Raw genomic sequence first — 14,090 nt, forward strand, 5'->3', positions numbered from 1 at the left:
TGTCATAAAAATAAAGTACCTTTATTTTTAGTATATCTGTGTATTGTGTTTTCTTATGATATTGTGCATATGACACCAGTGGTACAGTGGGAGCTTTGCATGTCTCCTAGTTCAGCCTAAGCTGCTCTGCTAAGCTACCTTTTCTATCAGCCTAAGCTGCTAAGAACACCTCTTCTACACTAATAAGGGATAACTGGACCTGGTGCAGAGTGTAAGTACCCCTTGGTACCCACTACAAACCAGGCCAGCCTCCTGCACTTTTCTTTTATTATCATATTTGGGAGCATCTGAAATTCTTCGTTTGAGAATGTGTGCTGTATAAAAACTACTCATGTAGCTATTCTAATGGACACAATATTGCTCCATATATAACTAGGGCATGCATGACTACTGACTTGCGCTGCGTCCTGTAACACAATAACTGTACCTCGGAGGTCATCACGAAATGTACATTCTTCCAACATATGATCAAAGACATCCTTCCTCCCACCCTCCCTACATAGTGTAGTGTGCTACTCACGGAGGCAAGCACTTCAGTGCTTCACACGGGTAATACGCACTTTATAAAGGCTGCAATGGAACACAATGCTAGTTCACAACTAGCATCATCGTCAGGGGAGATGCGGCTTTTAGAGCCGATTTACATCGTTGGCTTGGACCTACTGTCGCTCTTAATTTGCTGGCTTACAACCTTTTGACAAGCACATAGGGAGAGCTCTGACCATTGTATTACCTTATCGCGCCATACAGTTTTCTGTAAAAGAACAACATATGCAGTTTATATCCGCCACGTAACAGTATAGCAACAAATCCAAGTGGCTTTATCCATGAGATCGAATAAGTGTAAGTGACATTTAAAACCATAGCTCCCCCTGTTGCTACGGAAAGTTATGTACGTGCCAACGTAGCCTATTTAAGAGTAAGCTTTACTGTAGCATTCTCCTGCTTCAAAAACGCCCTATTTCCATGTAAGTTGTTCTAAAAATAAAATGTCTGTTTTTCCTTAAATCTCCCTCAATGCGTTGCCACACGTTCCTAGTTGTTTCGGCGCAGCGGCTGGTAGTTGCCATGGGTAGTGCACTTGGATGTTGCTATGGGTTACACCCCGCTGTTGCTATGCCTGAAGCGTATTGCTGCAGTGATGACGGCCAACTCTTTTCTCTTCCTGGTTCAGCTACTTTCACATGACGTATTTCCCTCCCCGGTGGATGACATTGGCGGCGCGCGCATGCCTTACATTCGGATGTTTTCAGCATGGCGGGTGCCGGTGGAAAAACTGCAGCCGCCGCGCTGTCTAAGGCACAGTATTTGAAGCGGTATCTTGGAGGTGGTGCGGGAGGGGCGGAGGATGGAAAGAAGAAACGAAAGAAACGATACCCCATGCCGGGACTGAGCAGATCCGGAGGCGGGCGAGGGTGAGTGCACATGCGCTGGAGTTACGGAGCATGCTCTGAATAGCACCGGGCGTTTTGCGCATGCCTTATGTATTAATGGACTGTTTACAATATTTTTCCTTTGTAAAAATATCAGCGTCACACACTAATTCATCTGTGCAGTGTGACTTAACACTGCTCTCAAGAAGCCCCACGTTTTCCACTTTCATACTTGTGAGAAGAATCAAGTCCACGTTGGCTCTTTGCATTTTGTACTATTAGTCCCGATTTGTTTTTTTGCATAGTAAAAACAAATACAGTTGCCAGAATGCAAAGGGATTAAGGACTGGCAACGCCAGTAGGTTTAGCCTATGCGAAATATATTGGCCTTGTATTGTATTTAGCATTGTCCAGGAGTGTGTTCGTTCCTTGAGCTCGTCTCAGCTCGAGTAGTGTTCTGGTTAGACTGTTTGTTTTTACTTCTCTGTAAATGCGTGCCATTTCTCATGGCTTATAAACTCGTTATGACTTAGATATGTACGGTACATGCTGGAGTTGGCTGAGTGAGTTTCCGCTGGCTAGCCAAGTCGTAAGGTGCGTTTCTTGTAGGCTGTATGTACTTTTGTATTATATTATAATAATAAATCTCCCTATGAAATTCTTACCTGCGAAAATCAGGAGCTTTATTTAACCTTGCAACACTTTGTCAATATTTTACATGTTGCACAGCAGATAAGTTGCCGTGCAACGAAGCTTAAAGGAAAAAAAAGCACTATAAGGCAATCAGTGTGACAAACACGGGTATATTTACAAGCCCCTAGCACCACCTTGTGTTATCATAGCGTCCATGTGTGTGTGTATGTGTGTGTGTGTGTGTATATATATATATATATATATAGTAGGCCTTTCTCCTGTGTGCAAAGCTTGCTTTGTGCTTCTTTATAAACCTTTGCGCCACATTATCCTTGAAAAAAACAGATGATGGACAGAATGTAGAACAAATCAAACATTCAATTCCAGTCACAGATCTGGGTTTAATACATAATTTTATTTGCTTGCCATGCCATATTATTCCAGTTTGGACCCAGCCATATGCAAATCAGTCTTGACCATGTTTACCATGGGAACAGTCCAGCCCGAACTGCCAAGCCAGGTCCTCCCTGAACCAGAAACAAGCATCCTGGGACTGGTTTCAGGGTATCACTCTTCATCAGCCAGACTATCTTGAATCTGGTGGCATAGCAACACAGGACCCACATCTGGGCATTCCCACTTGGGGCGACAAATGCAAAAACAACAGATGATGGACGGAATGCAGAGCAAATCATACCATCACCCCCAGTCACAGATCAGGGTTTAATCCATCAGTTTTTTTGGTTGCCATGCCATTCCAGTTTGGACCCTGCCATATTCAAATCAGTCTTGACCCTGTTCACTATGGGAACAGTCCAGCCCGAACTTGCCCCAGGCATAATGTTTGCAAGGGGAAAGCGTTCTGACGCAAGGAGGCCTGAAAAAATGGAGCAGTGAAATGTACACTGTGACATTTTTACCATCATTTTTTAATGCCTGCTTAGAGCAGGTGTTAAAATGACTCACCAATTTTAATTGATGGGACTCCCTGTGCTTTGCTGCACTAACGTCATCATTTTTGACACTAGTCCAGCAAAGTGCCACAATAGCGGTAGAAACTTTGGCGCTATTGTCTAAACAGCTGCCATGGTGCATTGTATTGTAAATACGGCACAACCATGGTGTCATTACGCGGGGAAGGGACGACGCAAAAAATTGGCTCATCGGGATAGATGCACTATTTGCAGATATGTCCCTTAGTACGTCACGGTTACTCGGTTATCTCGAAATGAGGGTAATGCTTTGGTTTTCTTGTTTGTTCGTATTTCTCAAATGTGAGTAATTAGAAGGGGCAACGTTGGGGTTTTCATTTTATACCTCCCTCTTCAGTAAACTGTTTTCTGGCATGCGTCCTCATTAATGGCCTTTGTTTTCGGAATGTGATAAAAAACATAAAGCTATGGTAAGTTGAGGTAGCTTGACCTCTTTAACCTTAAATACATAAATGCAGCAGAAATGATTCGCCACTGCCTCCTAATCCTAAACTTGTTTATAAGAATTGCATGTTATCTCAGTGGCATCAAAATGTTTGCCCTGCAACCGGTTTGAGCCACTTGCTGACAGCTGAATTAGCAAATTCCAATAAAGAAGATATGTTCCTGTATATTGTAATGTAATAACCAGTGGGTTTATCAGCATGCCTCTGGCGAGCCACAACCTGTTCGATGGTTAGCGGTGTCATGAACCCCTTTTCTAGGATTTGAAGCGGGGGCTTCCATTGGGTCCAATGGGCTTGTGAGCTGGGGCCAAGTAACATCAGTTTGTTGTATACGTGCCTTTTCTATCTGCAGGCAGAATGCTCATAAACAACGCTTCTAAGTAATATGACAGTGGGGTGTGGGCAGGAAACACACACAGTTCAAATAAAAAGTGAGTATGAAAAAGTTCAGTGTGTGGGAAAACAGATGGGTGGGTAGAAAGGTGAAAGGAACAACAAGTGGACAAAAGAAGGGTTCAGTGATCAATGAGACATTTAAAAAAAACAGTGAAAGGGTTAAATGATTAATGAAATAGTAAAGTAATTGAAAGGGTGGGTGAAAAAGAGTGGACAGGGGGTGAAACGGTGGATGAGGAAAGGATGGAAGCATATGTGGATACATGGATCTATTGAGCAGTGAAAGGATAGACTTGTTTATGAAATAGAGTTATAAATGGATGGTGAATGAAAGTATAGTTGATTATGGAAAGGTGAAGGTAAGAACAGAAGGATGAATAGTTGAAAGAGTCAAAAAATGAACAGATAGATTAAGAAGGGACAGATGGATGGAAGGAAGACAAAAGGTAATCTTCCAAAGAGGACTGGGCTTACGTACTTCAAGTACTTGGTGTAAATAGAGTTTGGTTCAAAGTGTTAGGGCCGGGGGTATTTTAATTTTCTGGCTGCTCCATGGTCAAATTCACTGACTCGCATTTGAAGGCCAGGGCCCTCTGTTTTGAATATGACTATCTTTGAGTGACACACCAGTTTGCAGTCTTAACAAGAGAAACCCAAAATTGACTTGGAAAGAAGGTGCAACAAACCAGTGTGTATTGCGTGATGGTCAACGGGCACAGAGGGGCATGTGCAGTGGGACGCTGGAAGGTGAGAGATCCACCATAGCCCAATATTGGTTGTTTTCTCGTACCCAATGAGGGATGGCATCCAGAATGCCTCGCCCCGACTTATCCTCGATGTCCCCCGCCGCAGCCACATCACACTCCACCTGAGAGGCCTGCACTGACTCCCCGTCAACAAAAGGATCACCTTCAAGCTCCTGATCCACGCACACAAAGCACTGCACAACACCGGACCCACCTACCTCAACAACCGGCTCAGCTTCCACACCCCCACCCGAAGCCTCCACTCAGCCAACCTCGCCCTCGCCACAGTCCCCCGCATCTGAAAAACCACTGCTGGCGGCAGATCCTTCTCCTACCTCGCCGCCAAGACCTGGAACACTCTCCCCACCATCCTACGACAGACCCAGGACCTGCTGGCCTTCAGAAGACTCCTCAAGACCTGGCTCTTTGACCAGTAGCACCCCCCCTCCCCAGCGCCTTGAGACCCTCGCGGGTATGTAGCGCGCTTTACAAATGAAGTGATTGATTGATTGAAGACAGGGCTTGTTTACATTGCCAGTGTTAGGATGCGTCACAACTAGGGCACATTTACTGTAATGCTGAACACTGAAAAATCTATGCTGCTAGTGCTGTTGCAGCACTGGCTGGAAATGGCAGTTCATTTTACTGTCACTTCAGCACCCATCAAAAAATGAAATGCCTCGTTTTAAATGCATGACGTGCAGGTTTCACCCATGATTTGAACAGATGGAAATGGCAGGGGCGGCTTGTTTAAGAAGTTTGTCATCCATTACAGCTGTGCCAGCCATGCTTTGTGTAAAACATGAATTTAAGCGACGCTGGGGAGGCATTTTATTTCGTGCTGTCCTGAACACGTTGCATTATTGAACATGAAGCAGGACTGCCAAGGTCATAGCGTGTGTTTTTGACTTTTTCTTTTTCTTTTATTTTTTTTATTTTTTACTGTAAGTGGATTGAAGGAGAGAGCCTGCAGAGATATACTTTTAAAGAGTATGTCGGAAAGTAAGAGTGTCTGCACTGCAGGAGCCTGCAGTGGATGAACACTGCCACTGGAATCAGTACTTAGTACAGGCTCCACTGTGGGACGAAAATTCGACTCAAAGCTCAGGAGGAAGACGGAGGCAAGGAAGAGATGTTGACCAATAGTAAGCAAGGAAACAAAAGTGACATGGGAGTCATCTAATGATACGTAAAGCTAAAGCTACGGCTCTAAGCTCCTTTTTTAAGATTTTTTTTTTTTTTTTTTTTTTTTTTTAATTCACTAGATTTCACAAATTCAGCACAAGCACTGTGCAGGCAAAACCTAAAAACGGGTTGTACTAGACCTCCGTCATGGAACCGGAAAACCTGAGAGTGCCGCCTCTCTGCATTTCCCTGCATTGATACCCTCACCCGTGTGACGATTACAACATTACTGTGGGACATCAGTTTCCAGGTAGTGACAATAACATCTGTTATCTTTTAGCAGTGTCTAGGAAAAGCAACCTCTTGCAGCAGTGTCATGATCATTCCTGTAGTATCCAAAGGGTGCATGCCTACGTCAATCTCTCATCATCAGTTATTTATGTATTATTAATATATTTAATGTGCAGCAAATGCCAGGCGTCCAGCCGTTATGCCCAATGCATATACTTTACAAAAACAAATCAGTTTGTTTTGGTGGTATGTTAAATGTTGTTTGATGGTAGTAAACAATACAACTATCCTGGAAACAATATGTTTAAGGGAGAATAGGCATGGTAGAGAGAAGATAAACCGTGCAAGTTGAACTTTGATAGTAGTAAACAATGCAGGTATTGGGATGATTTGTTTAAAGGAGGTTAAGAACAAGCATAGATAGGAGTTAAAATGAGAGCTTACGTGGAGAATGAAATGGGCATACTGACAGGGTGGCAAGATAATTGTGAAATAATATTGATTAGTAGATGGGTATTATTCTACCCCACTCTCTTAGCAGTGAGTAACATACTCAATGTTTGTCTCTTAGTATGGACATCTAAAGGCCCATTGTTAATCAGCAGCAGCATCTAAAACCCACATTTCCTTAGTAATGATTACTAGTTAGTTGCACTTGCACATTGAAGCAGTAGCATCTGCCCCTGCCTTTTTGTCAGTGACATAACGACAATTCTTCATCTTAGTAAATGCATTAACATACTGTTGAGATTAAACTGCGTACCTGGTAAGCTTCTCTAAACTCTTTATTACAAGCTTAGATATAAAGAGCGGTGCCGTCCACTCTCTTCGCCTGCTCTGTTCCACCAACCTCCCCGCCAGTGACATTCCACATTTCGCCCCATTACCTCACTCCATTCTACGTTCTACACATCAATGCCATACATACCCACCCAGAAGGTACGGTCCTTCGGATGTCACATCTTGAACACCCAGATTTGATTTCATCAAATACTTTGTCCCATAGTAGTGGAATCGGCCCCTCGTCAAATCTCAGACTCTTTGTATTGACATAGCTGTCTGCATTCTGTGACCGAAAAGACAGAGGTTGCACAGTTTTCACTCTTTCAATTAGCATAAGGATTATGTCTCCGGAAATGATGTAGTGTGACTTTAAACCCAGTAAGGACATCATAGGAAATCACATAACATTGATCCCCAGATGAATGGAAATTATACCTTGTCATAAATAAGAGACCATGTGAGCATTGTGGCCAGCCTTGACCCTCACCAGCAAGCATATCAATCTGTTGCAATGTTGTCTGTCAGGAACTCTGGTAGCTGCCACAAGGCATATTTTTTAGGACGGTGCACCATCTTCAGAGGCTAGTTGGTAATTGTTTTCTTATTCAAAGAGCAATCTTCCTGTCTTGACAAGTCCAAACTAAATATAGATTGACGTTTTGTTGAAAACGTAGCAACCTATCTCTCTAAACCAGTGGAGGTGGCAAGTATACAATGACTTCATCAAACACTTCATCCCTGGGCAGAGACATAATAAATCTCTTTGTCCTTTGGCGTTGACATCAGCGATCCACCGCAATGATCCAACCCTGTCTCTCAGTAGTTACATCACTAGTCCCCAGTTCTTCAGGGTTGATAACATCAATGTTTGTGAACAGTTGGATCATTAACACCCTTGCCCTACAAAAATGACAGCAGCCCTCCTGCTTTCAACAATTCCCTCTTGTTCTTTTTATTACTTGTTTGTATGAAAAATGACGAACTGAGAAAAGTATGAAGGTGCAAACCTATCCTGTGTAACAATTCTCAACCCTGTGCTTGCTAACTCCTATGTTGTATATGATGCATCTAATTAAAACCGAAATCCAAAACCTCTCAAAAGTCTTGTAATACACAATAAGGAGCTAATATTCTTTCAAGGTGATTATAATCTACCCAGCTTCATAAAAGAAAATTACACAACATTAGTTTGCCTAAAAACAGTATTTCATGAGCACAAGTAATTAACTTTTTGTACATTGCTGCTCTATCTTCTTTCATGAAATATCTTATTGTGGTGCTTAATAAAGCACCTACATGTTGCCTCCAGCCACTTTGTGGCAGTAAAGTCGCTGTGTCAAGGAGGCGGGTCTTAGATTTTGTGGATTAATGCCCACTCTTGGGAGTTATAGGTCTCTGTATAAGTGGGCGGGAGCAATTACCCGCTCCCGTTTTGGGACACCATTGTCAGGTTCCTCTGCCAAGTGGGAATGCTCACTTATGGCCTTTGAGGGGTGACAAGAAGGTGTATTTGAAGAGAAATGTTTTGTACTTCGTTTTAAAAAGCCCAGATTAGGCAGGGCTTCAAGCATGAGGTTTCAGGCCATTCCACAATGGTCTTGCATTTACCTTGATAGTTTATTCTTTTATTTTGTTTCTGTTGAAATAAAGCTGGCAGATTGGCCTTCGGGCTGAAATTTTCGTGTTTGTCTGGTATGTAAGAGGAGCTTGCTTCTCTAGATCTCATGGGCTAGTGACCCCATAGGCATTGGCGTAGACAGCATTTAACTGTATCACCTGCTCTCCTGTGAACTGATGAAGTGCCTTCAAAGGCACATGTGATATGTTCAGTGATCTTTAGGTTAACACAGTCTGGCTACATGATTCTAGATTAGTTAGTGTTTGGTGATTCCTATTTTTGGGCTCAATCATACATTATGGTAGCTGAGCAAAGTATAAGCAGTACTCTAGTTAGTCCATCTGATAACTGGATGTTTTGATGGCTGGGATATATCTGAACATCATCATGCACTGGTTGGTTTTGCTTGTCAGTGTTAATTTAAGAAAAAAAGATGAGCTCTTCATTGAACCAAATGTCAAGGTTCATTACTTTGTGGGTGCTGCAGTTACGATTTGGGCCACTCAAACTGAATGTTAGATTTTTGTATGGTATAGCTTTTAGTGGGTTACATTTCTGGTTGTGCCTTTCACCATCAGACTTTCTATTCTTGTTATGTTTATACAGAGCCCAGTCTCTCTTCTCCAGAAATATACCTTCATGTCTCGACCTTGCTGGCAATCATGGTCAAGTATATGCCAACGAGTGTGACACAGTGCCTTGACCTTGCTGATTGTCAGGACTAAAAAGGAGCTCCTGCAAGAATCAAGAACAAAGTGCTCAGCTTGGGAAATGGCAGCACCTTGTACATTTTGTGGTTCGTAACATATTGCTTGCCCCATTTGTAGCTACTGTTTGGGAGACCTTGCCACTTCAAGGTGTTGTGGCCCTGTATTGTATTGTATTTATCATTGCATTAGGGGGAGAGGCACCAATATATGATGTATCTCCCCACTTTCAGATACGTCGCTATGGAGTCTATGCCTTTTGCTTATTACCAACTGTTAGCAATGGGGTCTTTGATTGGCAGTCAGGTTGCCCCCTGTCGAAGCAAGGACCCTCACTCAGTCAGGGCAAAGGAGAAGCACCCCGCTTTACCTACTTTGTAGTTTGTCTCTGGGTTAAGCCTTTCTGCTCGTGCCAATGTGTAAAGTATTTGTACCAACACACACAGTAATACAGTAAAAACACTACAAAATGACTCAACACCGGGGGTTATAAAAATTGCCAATATTTATCTGAACAAAACGACCAAAATAACAACAATCCAACATCCACAAGCAAAGTTATGAATTAAACTTCAATATAGCACTTAGAAACATAAATGCTTTGAATTTGTGATATCACAGCATTGTGACGGAGTCGGTCTCAACAATCTGAAGCTAATGGCGCTGGTCATGGAGTCACACGGACCCCCAAGTACAGCACCTTGTGAAAATGAGGAAACAAGCCGGTGCACAGAGTCGGACATCGTAGCATCACTGGATCCGATGCGGCGTTAGTTCCGGTGGGGAGAAACGGAGGCATCACAAAGAGGCGTAGGTTCCTTGCCGCAAAGCAGTGGAGGTGAGGCGGCTTTGGTGCGAAGCGCTGGATCTGTGCACTTCCGTTGGGGTTGATATCCAGCGGTCATGTCATGGTGCAGCAAAGTCTGGTGTCACGGATGTCGATAACACGGCACTTCAGGCCTCACAGAGTGGCAGACTTGGGAGGGGCTGCTGCGGTGTCGGGCCTACGATTCTTCGCACTCCAGCAAGGACCACGGCTTCAGGTGCAGGCAGCGTTGCGGAATCCGGCAGTGGCGTCAGTCTGGGGTTGTCTGAAGTTAGTAAACTAGTTTTTTTATAAATTTTCCTCCATCTACTCCTTTCAAGGGCCCAGGAACTGGATTAGGCACCACTTGGCAGGGTAGGAGTCTCAGCAGAGAGTATAGGTGCTGGCAGAGGAAGTCTTTGATGGCCCTGAGACTTCAGAACAGGGGGCCAGTTCAGTATAAGCCCCTTGAGATTCTTCTCAGGCAGGAATATACCACAACGTCCAGTCTTTGTCCACTGACACAGGCAGAAGCAGCAACTGCAGGATAGCCCAACAAAACACAGTCACAGGCAGGGGCAGCACTTATCAGCTGTTCACCTCTTCTCCTGGCACAGGTCCCTCTTGAATCCTTAAAGAGATCTTGAAGTAATCTAAAGTCTGGGGTTTGGGGTCCACTACTTGTACCCCTTTCTGCCTTTGAAGTTGCCCATCTTCAAAGAAAAGTCTCTTGTTGTTTACGGGCTCCCACCTTGCCCAGGCCAGGCCCCAGACACACACCAGGGGGTTGAAGACTACATTGTAAGAGGGCAGGTACAGCTTATTCAGGTGTAAGTGACCACTCCTCCCTCCACTCTAGCTCAGATGGCTGATCAGGATATGCAGGCTAATCCCCATCTCCCTTTGTGTCACTGGCTAGAGGAGATTCACAAACAGCCCAACTGTCAGTCTGACTCAGACAGGGAATCCACAAACAGGCAAAGTCACAGAATGTTTTACTTTCTAAAAGTGGCAGTTTCCAACTAACAATCTAAAAATCAACTTCACTAAAAGATGTATTTTTAAATTATGAGTTTAGAGACCTCAAACTTTAGATATCTATCTGCTCTGAAAGGGAAACTGCACTTTAACCTGTTGGGTACCTTGCACGAGGTGATCTCGTCCAAGGCACCTGGGAACTGGGGGGAGCGCTAGCGCTCCCCCACCCACACACCCAGGTCGTGGATGGAAGGGGGAATCCCTTCCCTTTCCACTCCTGACCCACCCCGTGACGTCAGCGCATGATTGCGTGCTGACAATCACAGAGGCCTCCTCCCATCGCGCTGGAAGGTCAGCTTCCAGCGCGATCGGAAGAGAAATGCAAAGTACTTCTCTCCCGATAACGTGGAGGAGGCCGGAGAGGCTTCAAAGGGAAGGATATTAATTTCCTTCCCTTTGAAGTCTCTCTGAGCGTTTTAGCAGTCGGATTGCAAGCAATCCGGCTGCTAAAACGCCCACTAGACACCAGGGATTTACTTTGTTTTAGGAAATTGGCACGAGGGAGCGACCCCTTGGGCAAGGGTCGCTCCTGGGGGAGGGGGCATTTTTTTTAAAGGTCTTTTCTACCCCCTGGGGGCAGACACCTCTAGGCACCAGGGATGTTGTTGTTGTTGTTGTTTTTTTTTTTTTTTTTGTTTCTCCCCCCCCCCCCCCCCTGTAGGCAAAGGTCGCTCCCCGAGGGGGAGGGGGTCAAATTTAATTTTTGGACATTTCTACCATTAGGCCGATCTGCCCCCAGGGGGGGAAGAAACCTCTAGGTGCCAGGGCATATGTTGTTTTTGTGTGTGGGTGTTTTTTTTTTTTTTTTTTTTTTTTTTTTAAGAGATGGGGAGCGACCCATTAGGCGAGGGTCGCTCCCCTGGGGGGCAATTTGTATTTAGACCTTTCCTGCCGATTTTAGGTCAATCTGCCCCCAAGGGGGGCAGAAACAACTAGGCACCAGGGATTTTTTTTTTTTTTTGCACCAATGTCACGCAAGGGGAGCGACCCCATAGGCAAGGGTTGCTTCCTGAGGGGGGGGGGGGGGATTAGGGCTTCAGGGGGGGGGAATTTATTTAAGGCCATTTCTGCCTCCCCTGGGGGTAGATCGGCCTATTGTTATTAGGCCGATCTGCCCCCGGGGGGCAGAAACCTTTAGGCGCCAGGGCATTTTTTTTGTTTTTTTTAGAGATGGGGAGCGACCCATTAGGCAAGGGTTGCTCCCCTTGGGGGCAAATTGTATTTAGACCATTTCTGCCCCCCTTGGGGGCAGATCGGCCAATTTTTGTTAGGCCAATCTGCCCCCATGGGGGCAGAAACAACTTAGGCACCAGGGATTGGTGTGTGTGTATGCGTGTGTTTTCTTTAGGGAGGCAGCCCCTTGGGTAAGGGTCGCTCCCCATGGGGGCACATTACTGTTGGCCATATCTGCCCCCTATTGGGGAAAGATTAGCCTATTTTTAGAAGGCCCATCTGCCCCAAAGGGGGGTGGGCAGAAAGCCCACTAGAGGCCAGGGAAGGTTTTTTTCCAAAAATAAGAGGGTGGGGGTATGGCCATACCCCCACCCCAAATAAATGGGTCTAAAGTTGTTCTGCCCACTAGTGGGCAGATGGGGCAATTACCCCTGATCCACACCCCGGGGGGTAGAAAGTCTACTAGATGCCAGGGAATTAAAAAATATATATATATATTGGGGTGGTGGCTACCAACCAGTATGGGCCTGGTTACGCCCCCACCTCAACTGAAGGGGTAACGGTATTTCAGCTCTACCCCGCACTCTAAAACAACTTATCCCACAGTAAGCAAGAAGACATTTGATTATTTTGGGTTTTAGTTTTACATTTGGGCCATGAGAACTTGGCTTACTCTCAAAATCGTCCCACTTGGAATGGTGAGGGCTGCACTTCATGTTTTTTGGGACGCTGCCATGTAGAAAAATCCACAAGACCTTGACACATCTGAAAACTAAACATCTGGGTGATTCCAGGGTGGTGTGTTTCACATGCACCCCGCACCATTTTTGTACCCACAGTCCCCTGCAAACCTCCAACTTTGCTGGAAATCACACATTTTTTCCACATTTTTGTGATGGAACATTCCGGAATCCACAAAATTCCTACCACCCAGCATTGTCTCATCTATACCGATAAAGATTCTGCTGCACTTGTCAGCCTAAGTATGTTTTTTTGCAAACTGCCCTTTTGGACCCCCTTTGTTCTCCCTCAATATCGACATGTTTTTGGCTCTTCCCTTTCACAAGCACTTAGCCCACCTACACAAATGAGGTATCATTTTTACCGGGAGACTGAGGGGAACATTGGGTGGTATGAAATGTGTCCCAGTGCGGTAGTTCCACACAGAAATGTGGGAAAAATGTGTTTTGTTTTTTTTAGCTAAATTTGAGGTTTGCTGAAGATTCTGGGTAAGAAAACATTGGGGGATCCACGCAAGTCACACCTCACTGGACTCCCTTGGGTGTCTAGTTTTCAGAAATGTCTGGGTCTGGTAGTTTTCCCTAGAAGGCTGCTGAGCCCAGGACCAAAAACGCAGGTGCTCCCCTGCAAAAACAGGTTGTTTTGTATTTGATAATTTTGATGTGTCCAGATAGTGTTTTAGGGCATTTCCTATCGTTGGCGCTAGTTCTACCCACACAAGTGAGGTACCATTTTTATCGGGAGACTTGCGGGAACACTGGGTGGAAGGAAATTTGTGGCTCCTCTCTCATTCCAGAACTTTCTGTCACCAAAATGAGAGGAAAAGGTGTTTTTTTTTGGCCAAATTTTGAGGTTTGCAAAGGATTCTGGGTAACAGAACCTGGTCAGAGCCCCACAAGTCACCCCATCTTGGATTCCCCTAGGTGGCTAGTTTTCAAAAATGCGCTTGGTTGCTAGGTTTCCCTAGGTGCCAGCTGAGCTAGAGGCCAAAATCCACAGGTAGGCACTTTGTAAAAAAAAAAAAAAAAAAAAACACCTCCGTATTCTGTGGAAAAAATGTGATGTGTCCACGTTGTGTTTTGGGCCATTTCTTTTCGTGGGCGCTAGGCCTACCCACACAAGTTAGGTACCTTTTTTATCGGGAGACTTGGGGGAACACAGAATAGCAAAACAAGTGTTATTGCTCCTTGTCTTTCTATACATTTTTTCCTTCCAAATGTAAG

The 14,090-nt window shown here is 44.7% G+C and overlaps 1 protein-coding gene across 2 annotated transcripts in view; it reads left to right on the plus strand.

Annotated features, from left to right (window-relative positions):
* Positions 1-1,179: 1,179 nt before the first annotated feature.
* Positions 1,180-14,090, plus strand: part of BUD13 (BUD13 homolog) — a 133,385-nt gene continuing 120,474 nt past the window's right edge. For both annotated transcript variants that reach the window (XM_069224954.1, XM_069224955.1), the window contains exon 1: positions 1,180-1,415. In XM_069224954.1, coding sequence (XP_069081055.1) covers positions 1,255-1,415 — 161 coding nt within the window. In that variant the 5' untranslated portion in view covers positions 1,180-1,254. The remainder of the gene's footprint in view (positions 1,416-14,090) is intronic.

The sequence above is a fragment of the Pleurodeles waltl genome, chromosome 3_1 (genome assembly GCF_031143425.1).
Source record: "Pleurodeles waltl isolate 20211129_DDA chromosome 3_1, aPleWal1.hap1.20221129, whole genome shotgun sequence".
Lineage (NCBI taxonomy): Eukaryota > Metazoa > Chordata > Amphibia > Caudata > Salamandridae > Pleurodeles > Pleurodeles waltl.